Consider the following 10365-nt stretch of genomic DNA (forward strand, 5'->3'; position numbering starts at 1 on the left):
GTCCCGAGATCACAGTATTAGTGCCACCTGTGCAGCTGCCACCACGTGCAAATCCTCACGCTTGGATCTTTACAGATAGTAATTCTCACAACAGCTTTAAAAGGAGGCAGTGTTATTCCCATCCCGAGAGGAAATCTTTGGTGTTCCAAAAGCCCAAGTGGTTTGCTCAGGATTCCCCAGCTGGTAATTGGGGTGCCAGGTTTCACTTCACCCAGTTCACCTGCCAGCAGATCTTAGGTTCGACTCTGCATGTCTGTCTCCCCCGTGAGTGGTGAGCTCCTGAGGGCTGGGGCTGGCCCTCGGCACGCAGCTTGCTGAGCTCGATCTCCTGCACACATTCAGGAAATGTTGGCCAGCTTGTGCTCTGTTGTTGTTGCTTAACTCTGTCCCATAACTGATCTCTTCTGATCTCGCTCACTTCCCTCAGACATCAAGCTGACATTGGTTTTTGGTTTTAATTTATTTGGCCGCCCCAGGTCTTAGTTGCAGCATGTGGGATCTTTAATCTTAGTTTTGGCATGCAGAATCTTTAGTTGTGGCATTCAAACCCTTAATTGTGGCAAGTGGATTCTTGTTCCTTCACCAGCGGTAGACCCTGGGCCCCCTGCATTGGGAGCATGCAGTCTTAGCCACTGGACACCTGGGAAGTCCCCGAACATTGGTTTTAACATGGAAGCACAGGGGTCAAGATGAGGATTCTCAAAGGTTGACCTAACTTCCTCATGCCGCACCTGATGCTTATTTCAGCCTGTCTTCAAACAGAACTAGTTGGATTCTGGGGTTGCCTCCTCTTCTGGGCCCCAGTCAGAAAATTTTTTTGTCTGCCAGGTCAGTATCCAGCCACCAACTCCAGTTCACTTATTTCTCATGTCAGATCCTGCCTTTTATTTCAATGTCTGACTTCCCTGTTCTTTCTCTGCTTTTGTCTTTGTGCCCAGCACTTATTTCTTAACCACAAAAGGAATCACAATTCTTCTAGCTCTATACGAGACTGAATTTCTAAATACAGTTAGTGTGTGCTAGCGTTTAAGTTTTTAATTCTTTCATATTTAGTAATCCATTTTTTCCTTAAATATTACAAAAATATAGGTGGAAAGTCCTCCTCTAGATCACGCTCTCTGGAATTCTTATTTTTGTAAATGTCTCGTCTCTGGCCATTTGTATGTCTTATTGATCTCACATAATAATACAAAAGAATAGCAATTTCACTTACTTTAGTTTCATTTGTAAAATCACCTGGAAGTGTGACTTTTAAAATAATTTTTAAATGTAAATGAATACTAATTGCTAAATGTATTCACTCATGTAGTTTGTGTTAGAGAGGTAGTTTGACTAGAGACTATTTTCCTTCCTCTGGTTCCCAGATATTCTGGGTTGTGGTTATATTGTCCTTATAATCAAATATATAAATAAGCTTAGGAATGAAAGTGAAGAAAGCTATTGGCCATGTATTTTTTCTTTTGATCTTAACACAGAGATGTAACCACCACTCTGGGCGTGTTTGGGGTCAGGCTCATTGAAAGAGTCAAACAGTTCTCCTGGTTTTCCACTGAAAAGGCATCTGTGCGCCCAGGGCAGTCTTTTGCTCACACAGTCCCTTTCCAGCGGGTCGAGCCTCATCTGGCTTTTCTAAGCCGTGTCTGGCCCTAAAGACTGCCTGTGTCCCTGAAGCATCAGCTTTGTGTGCTGCGGGAAACTGGCCCCTGGGAGGGCGAGGTGCGGGGGGGAGTGAGTGTGTGCCACCCACACTCCTCATTCTTTCCTTAAAAGCACCTGAACCCCACCCCTTTCCCCAGAGCTTTTAGACTAGGAATCTGGGTACTTCTTGAAGCCATCCCTGGCCCACCCCACTTGCAGCCTCCACCACCTCTCCCTGGAGTCCTGGGGCCTTGCTGCGTGGGGGAGGAGAGCAGGTGTGTTGAACTCTTAATGAGCGGTTTCCTCTGTGGGATTGCCTATATCCTGCCCACCACAGAGGCTTCTGTGAGTAACTTTACCTTTGAACTCTCCTTGTATTCAGCCCCTGATCCATGGGATTTGGTGACAATCCCTGGCTGGCGGAAAGCTTTGATCCTCAGGGAGTCCAGAGGAAGTCCTGTGATGTGTGGGATCCTCAGCGCTATAGGGATTGGGGAGAAGTCTCAGGGAGGGTTGCTAAGACAGACCCATTAATTAAGAAGGAGCCTTTTTCCTAACACTCAGTTACCTAAAAAAGGAGATCCGGTAACTGATAACAAGGGACTCAGCACCCCTCAAGTATGAAGTGGTGTTTGCACAAGCATTATTGTTGTTTTAAAGACACAGCAGTGCCAAGAAAAAATTCCTACCCACACCAGGAAAGAAAAAGCACCTTAGCAACCAGAATGCCTTAGAACTCTCCTCTTTAACAAAGAAAAGCTCATCTTACTCTGTTTTTGTCTTCTTTTTTTAAATTGGAATACAATTGCTTTACAGCGTTGTTTTCGTTTTCTCCTGTACAGTGAAGTAAATCAGCCGTATGCATACATATATGCCGTCCCTCTTGAACTCCCCTCCCACGCTCCCCATCCCCTCTAGGTCATGACACAGCAATGAGCTGAGCTCCCTGTGCTCTCCACAGCTTCCCACTATCTATCTGTTTTACACATGGTCTTGTATATATGTCAATCCAAATCTCCCATTAGGAGGCTCTAGCAAAAAATCTTTAAGATATTTCTGACTAGGTGAGAGAAGAAAAAGAGATGACCGTATAATAAACAGTGGGAGCACTAGAATATCTGTATAAGAGACACTGGGCTATAATCAGTGTCGGGAGATTTGTCTTTAAGCTTTATTCACAAACAGGCATGCTGGTTTGCTTAGACTCTGCATTTATTTGAGGTGGTTTGAGGGTGAGGGGACAGACAGTAAAACTTCCCCTGGCCACTCTGTGGTGCCACCCATTGGCTACAATAAAAGTCAGAGCGAAGGCCTTTTTGCATGGCAGGGCAATGTTCCTCCTCAGCTCCACAGGCAGAAATCAATTCCTTTGCTTCCGTGCAATCACGTACACTTATCTCTTAGATTGAGGATCACAATGCCCAGTGTGGGTGTGCATGTCTGCCTCCCTGCTGGGCTATAGCTGCCGGAGGGTAGGGTTTGTACATTATTCACCTTTTATCACCAGCACACTGCCTGGGCACGAAGTAGGCCCTCAATAATGATTATTGAATGAGTGAGTAAGCATGAGGTGGTCGCTGTGGGGAGTCATCCTCTTTCCAGAGTCATCTCTCCTTTTCACACTGGCAGCCTTGGGGAAGGAGAAAGCTAGGTTATGAGAGGGCAGCAAGCGATAGTGCCAGAGTCAGACACCTACCTGCGCGTCATGACCCAGCAGCTCCAGAGAACATCAGGAGACAGCCGCACGGCAGAGGCGGGGTGGCATCTTTATGGACTTTGCCTGTAGGATTCAGGCATTTAATGCTGAGACATTGGGCAAAGAGCAGAGAGAGTTGTCTGTAGGGCCAAGTGCATAATATGTGGGGCCCAGTGCAAAATGAAAATACAGGTTCACTTGTTTAAAAAAAATAATAAAACAAGGAGAAGGTACCATTCAGGGTGTTTAAATATCAAGTTGTTTTCCTTTCTTCCACAGTCTCTCTGTCCTTTGACTTGTCAAGGTGTTTATTATTTGCTGTTAACACTGTTCTAAGTTGAGAACCTTTTATGTGTTAGGCCATTAGCATGGTACTGAACATCTTTATATTGTGTGATGCCAATTTCAAATGTTTAACTCATTTAAACCCACACATGTTTAACTTATATGTGGGATCATCAAAATTATACAATTTGTATTCTGTAGCTGGTACATGCATATGTATTTCCTTCCTAGCAGAACAGTGGAGAGTCTGCACAAAATTAACTGCTTTTATTTCACATCTTGATACATGCTCATCTTACCAACACCCTTTATCTTAAGTTTACTGATGGATAAGAAAAAGGTGAAAGAACAAGAACTGTGGGTGGTCCTGTTTCCTTCTCTGTCATCATTTTCAGCATAGATGGCTGGCTAACACGGGGAATCCACGCAAAGGATATGATGGATTCCTTCCTGATCCATGTTTCTTGGAAAGTCGTCGCCTGCTTACTATGCTTGGAGCAAGTGGTGGTTTTGACGAAAGCGTGGCCTCCGCAGGCTTTCAGTGCCTTCACTTTTCAGTCATGAATGTAACAGAGGCCCTCCCTGGGTAGAGGCCTCAGGACTAGCTGAACTCCCACGTGTCCCAGGTGCATCAGAGCTGAGCTCATGTGGCACCGGCAGGAATGGGGGACACACGTATGGGGCAGATCTCCTCTGCTCACTCTCAGGTTCCTGTGCCTATTGAACTTCAGTTATAAAATACAAGCTCAAAGATGCAGTTATCAAGTGTCAGGTTGCGGCAGCAGACCAGTAAACCAGGCACGGGGCCCCCTTGGTCATGGGACCCTGTGTGGCTGCACAGGTCACACACCTGTGAATCAGGCCTGGTTTCATGACACTGTTTCAGTGGATGTTCTTAGAGTTTTTAGCTTTTACCAAGTGACAGACTAGCCAGGAATAGCATACATGTGTGCCTTCTCTCATTTATAAATAGTTTTTAGATACTTGCCATGTGCCAGTCACTTTATGAGGCATTGCGACTACACCAGAGTGTACAAGGCAAGACATGGCATCAGTATCAGTAGTACCTGTGAGCTAGTGAGGAAAATATATTTTTAGTTACACACTGAGTATTTCAATTCCAAATGTGAGAGAGGCTACAGACGCAACTCTAAAAGGCTTACCTAGGTGGGAGCTAGGATGTGGCATTTCAGGCTGAGGGTGAGGAGAGGAGGACTTGTAGGTGAAGAGAGAGCAACGGTGGTCTCCTAGGCTGAGGGAACAGCATAAGCAAAGACCTTGAGCTGAGGAGGGGCTTTGCTCAGACAAGGAAAGAAGGCCTACGCAGCTGGAGCCCAGGGACAAGAGGGAGAGCAGCAGGTGGCCTGGGGAGCTGGTTTTGTGTCCCCCACCCTCTGCCTACCTTCTTCCACTCTCCAGTGCCCATGCTGTTCAACAATATCAAATGATGGAAAGGGCTCTGTTTCTATTCTTTTCTTTTTTCATTAATTTATTCATTTGACTGTCCCGGATCCTCAGTTGCAGCATAAGGAATCCTTTTTTTTTTCAGTTGCAGTATGTGGGATCTCTAGTTGAGGCATGCGAACTCTTAGTTGGAACATAAGGGATCTATTTCCCTGACCAGGGACTGAAGCCAGGCCCCCTGCATTGGAACCATGGAATCTTGGCCATCGGACCACCAGGGAGGCCCCTCATCCTCTGTTCTCTAGCAGGTTCAAGATGTGTGATGCTACATGCTTGGTGTTCTTGTGTGCAGTGTTCAGGGGATTGTGGTGCCAGATGTAAGTGTACTCACTACCCACTGAACTAACCATTTCCCATCGTTTTTGTTCACCATTTCCAATTCACTTCCTGTTCCTAAAATATGACCTTTGTTTTCTCGAACCTCTTTTCATACACTTTCTCTCAGGAGCTTTCCATGTTCTGTTCTATATTGTCTTCATTTACCGCCAGAGGGTAAGCAGACTCACCACCAGAGGGTAAGCTTTTAAAAGCAGGTTCTGTGTCTCCTTTACCTATTAAATGGCCTTAAGAAAATCTTTGTCTAGTAGTTAATTCAGTTCAAAAAAGGCATATTTATTTTTAATAGATTATATATTAATAAAATACAATATTAAACTGGCACAAAAGGGTATGTAATCCCCCCACATCTCTCTCCAGTTTCCCTTGCTGGAGGCAACCAGTATTTTGCAGAGATAATCTGTGTCTATTGTATATAAACTATTATATATATATATTTATTACATGGTTTTTATGAAAAGCCATAGAAGCGAAAGAATGAAAGAATTTCTCCATTCTCCTATTCCTTTTTTTATCTATTAGAAAGATGCAAATTTAAAACAGCAAGGTGCTATTTTTCCATTACTTTAATTAGCAAAGATAAAGAGTGCAGTACTTACGAGAATATGGGGAAATAGGAGTTTTCAAAGTGATAGGTAAAAATATAAATTATTACAACCTCTCTGGCCAGCTATCAAGATTTTTACTGCACATTACCCTTTGACCTTGTAATTCCATTTCTGGATATTTGTCCTGCAGATATACTTGTGCATGTCTGCAAATTAGGTATCAGAATGTTTATTGCAATAATTTTTGTAATAGGAAAAGATCTTCAAAATACACTGGGTAGAGTGGGAATCATGGTACTTAGCAGTGTAGCATATAATTTTGTGCTTTAAAAAGGGGAAGGGGAAAAAATAATAAAAAGGGGAAGAGAAAAAAAGGTGTGTGTGTATATATATATATATATATATATATATATGCACTTATAAACACCTGGAATATTTCGCACAATTAAGAATGATATCCTCTGAGAAGAGAAATTAGGAGTCTTGGTAGAAGAGAGACTTATTTTTTAATATGGTCTTCTTTATACTGTATTAACTCTTCAATAAAAATAAACAGGTAAGAACACAGACTCTGAAAGTTTAAAAACTGGCTCCTCCTTTGTTTAGCGAGATGATGTTGGGAGTTTACTTAACCTTCTAATCAATTCTTGTTTCTTCATCTGTAAAGTGGGGCTAATAACTTCCCTTTATACGACTGGCATAAAAGTTAGATAATATAAAGAAAATATCTAGTACAGTACCTGGACCAAAAAATGTAGCTTTTGAGGCAAAGAGTCCTAGACCAGAAGTAACTTTGCAAGTAGCTGCAGACAAGATATGTGACCCACTGTGACCTGGACTCTTCAGTCCTTCATTTGACCAAATGATCCCCAAGTCCGCTTATACTGAGTTTCCCTGCTCTCTTGCTAGAAGAACCCATTTCTTGCTAGAAGTTCTGACTTCCAAGCCAGGAGGATTTGGGACAAAATTAGAAGCTTCTAGGAGGAGGTGCTTTGTTCTTGACACCTTCCCAGTTCCTTATGAGACCATCAGAGTAGAGTATTGGACAAGAAGAAATGGGTCTGACTGTGTCTATGGAGTCCTATCTTGTTTCCCATTGCAGTGTTGGAGTTGAAAAAAAGGTACAGAGTGGCTGAGAGAATTGCACCAAAATGAAACTGGTGAAAAATTTTTAAAGGAATGGCAAGGGAAAGCATGGTTACCAAAGAATAGCCTCCTGGGTTTCATAAGCTAGATGCCAGTTCTGTGGGTATCACAGAGGGCTTTGTGAGAGTTAGTGGGGGAGGATGCTAGGAACACCTGCATCAGGCAGTATTGCCTGCCTGTGGTCCTGAGGTTGGTGCCATGCTTTGTGACTGAAGGAAGGGGTCTGGGATCTCTACTTGGGTCAGGGGCTAAAAGGGAGTAGCAACCACAAAGGCCAGCGTAGTAAGGGGCCAAGAGTGCGTGAGAAACCCAAAGGGAAGCCTATCTCAGTTCAGCTGCCCCATTCCCATCTCCCGCCGGAGAGGACCACGTTTTATCTTCTTAAAGGAGCCTGTGGGTTTCCTCCCAGAACGGCTCAGGTAGGAGAAGGCAGCTAGGTCACTCGGAGAAAATCTGGCACAGTAGACAGATGGCCTTGACTCTGTCTCTCTCGTCCAGGTGCTGAGGGACGTCCTCAAGGATCTCTACCACCTGCTGAAGCACGTGGTGTGTTTGGAGCCCGATGACGTGGCCAGGCTTCATGCCCAGCTGGCCCTGGAAGAGCTGGATGAGATCATGAGAAACTTCCTGTTTCCGCCACCGAAGCTGGAGAAAAAGATCACAGTCTTGCCATAGACCAGCCTTGAAGGACTCGGAGGAGGCAGACGGACCAAGCATCCTGAGCAGTGTCCAGGCCTCCCAGCAGGTGGCTCCACTGCCCCTTTGGAGCTGGCAATATGGCTGCCCCTGAAGGTGGCTTTCTGTCTCTGGTCACATGTGTCTTCAGGCAGACCTTCCTGTATCATCTGTTTAGTCACACTGCATCCAGCCTAAAGTGTGTACCGATGGAAGAGATTACAGGTCTCATTGATCTGAACATTTTTCACTGTCCCATAGCATTCAGAGAAGGACATGTACGTGATGGAAGTATATGTTTAACACAACTGATGGAGTTTGGTTAATTAACCATTCTCTTACGACTTCAGTATAGAAGAGGTTGACCACTCACCTATCACATACATACCTGATACTCTTCCCTGCTGATGATCCCTTTTGTGATGAGGAGCAGCCAGGGCTTGTCATCCTTGGCTGCTCAGGAGGCATTTCAGAGGATGGAAATGCAGTTGGTGGTAGGGAGGGAAAGGAATTTGTTACCAAAACGTGCAAAAATGGAATAAAATAAACTCAGCTGGAAAGAATAACAGGTCTGAATCTGGTCCTCTCTATTGAGATGAAAAGCTGTAGCATTGAGGAGGATTTAATCTCCAGAAAAAAGAATCAAACTGGTTGAATCTTCTAGGGAAGAAGGGTAAGCGCTGTGTTTGCCCTCCCAGGCCATTTTCTTTCACTTCCTCTGCTACTGTTTGCACAGAGTTGCCCTGATAATAGGAGAAAAGAGCCATGAGCATCTCACATGAGAGTTTACATCCTGCCTTCAGTCTTATGCTCCTTTAGATTGAGGAATGCTTGGACAGCGTGTTCATACTGAATGCCTGTTGGAAGTGTGCTGTTTATTGGTGGCTTGATGCCATGTTTACTGAAGTCATTTCACATGTAGTGCTATAGATGTCTTTTTACCAATTTACATATTTCGACCTCTGAATTTTGATTGCAGCTAAAAGAGAAGATAAAAAGGAGAAACTGGATGACTGCTTCAGACAAGCCCTCTCTGTCATCAATACCTTGGTGAGGCTAACCCAGAGTCTTTAACCATTCCTCAGGGATGAATTTTGTTGGAGTTTTATCCCCACTCTCTGGTGACCAGGCCAAGCAGAAGCAAAACACAGTTTCCCAAAACTCTCAAGTAACTGAAGGATCTGTCTGCAAGCAGGTCCATTTGCCAGTAAACCTCAGACTATTTCCCTCTGGCCAAATTACAGACATAGTCCTTAGCTTAGAACCTTTGTGGTGAGCAGTGAATTAGAACGAAGGGAGTCAGGTGTTTTTAAGGAATATTTCCATTCAGCTAGGGTATTGAGATTATTCCATTCTCCAGATCAAAGATGTCTAGAACATCAGATTGGACTTTCAGATCAGAGACGAATCTCCTGTGGACCAGTTGGATAGACACTGGAAGTTCTTATTTCTTGGCCTTCCTCTAACTAAACTCCATACCACCCTCTTAAGATCTCAGATGTGTCAGACCGTTGATTTAATTTACAACTTTATTTGCATTAAATGCATTGCAATTCTTAGGACATACCCTAATGGATCAACTTGATCAGACTGAGAAACTCTCCAGTCTAAACACCCATCTAGGGAGTGCCTCGCAGAGCATCCTGGTCCCTTTATCTCCATTTCGAAGTTGTCTCTTAATTTGAATTATTTGGCAAGTGGCTAAAAGTATCTGTTCTTTATTGATTTTGATGGATTCAGTTTCAGAGAGTGACTTTTTCTGTCCTTGTTACCAAGCTCAAAGAGTCACTGTGTGTGTTTAGTTGCTCAGTCGTGTCTATTTGTGGCCCCCTGGACTGTAGCCTGCGAGGCTCCTCTGCCCATGGAATTTTCTAGGAAAGAAAATGGAGTGGGGTGCCATTTCCTACTCCAGGGGATATTCCCAGCCCAGGGATCGAACCCATGTCTCTTGCATCTCTGCATTAGTAAGTGGATTCTTTACCATTAGCACCACCTGGGAAGCCCAAACTCAAGGAGAGGGATACCTTAACGTCACCCTCCTAAACACCAAATATGACTAAAACATTAAAAGTTTCCAAATTATAATCTCCCATGTTTATCAGTATAGACATTATATAGATATGTATGTATATATACATCTCCATCCTTGAGAAAGAGCATGAGGATTTAGAGCTTTAGGATGATAAAAACACAGAACTTGAAAAAGGTACAGAACTCCAGGGGCAGATGGCAGGAGCAGTGGTGACCGTTCCTTGCACAGGCCTGTAAGGCGTGTCTGCTTCTGTGTCACAGCTGCGTCCCTCCACTTGCCTCCGCCTCTGCCCATCTCTCCTCTTCTGGGCCATCTTCTCCTGCTGCTCCTCAGGGCTCTTCCCTCCGTCTCTGCCACTGAAGCTCTCACCTCCAGTTCCTCCACTGCATAGTGGTCTGCCCCAAGGTCCCCTGTATCACTCATGGGTCTTTTACTTGCGCCCCCTTCCCTTCCCTGCTTCTTATTCCTCTTCCAGGCCCACTGGCACGGCTCCCTTGATCTCCAGAGGATGGGACTGTGGCAAAAGACCAGCAAGGGGCCGAAAG

General features: G+C 44.4%; 1 protein-coding gene and 1 long non-coding RNA gene across 3 annotated transcripts in view; both read left to right on the forward strand.

Annotated features, from left to right (window-relative positions):
* The window catches only part of TANGO6 (transport and golgi organization 6 homolog), a 180541-nt gene extending 172190 nt beyond the window's left edge, over nt 1–8351 (forward strand). For both annotated transcript variants that reach the window (XM_069550149.1, XM_069550150.1), the window contains exon 18: nt 7612–8351. In XM_069550149.1, the coding sequence (XP_069406250.1) occupies nt 7612–7788 (177 nt within the window). In that variant the 3' untranslated portion in view covers nt 7789–8351. The remainder of the gene's footprint in view (nt 1–7611) is intronic.
* A 57-nt stretch (nt 8352–8408) lies between these two features.
* LOC138418649 (uncharacterized) lies at nt 8409–10357 on the forward strand. Its single transcript, XR_011248673.1, has 3 exons — nt 8409–8461; nt 8768–8838; nt 10296–10357. It is a non-coding gene; the product is annotated as an uncharacterized lncRNA (long non-coding RNA).
* Nucleotides 10358–10365: the final 8 nt, after the last annotated feature.

Source organism: Ovis canadensis, chromosome 14, assembly GCF_042477335.2.
Source record: "Ovis canadensis isolate MfBH-ARS-UI-01 breed Bighorn chromosome 14, ARS-UI_OviCan_v2, whole genome shotgun sequence".
Lineage (NCBI taxonomy): Eukaryota > Metazoa > Chordata > Mammalia > Artiodactyla > Bovidae > Ovis > Ovis canadensis.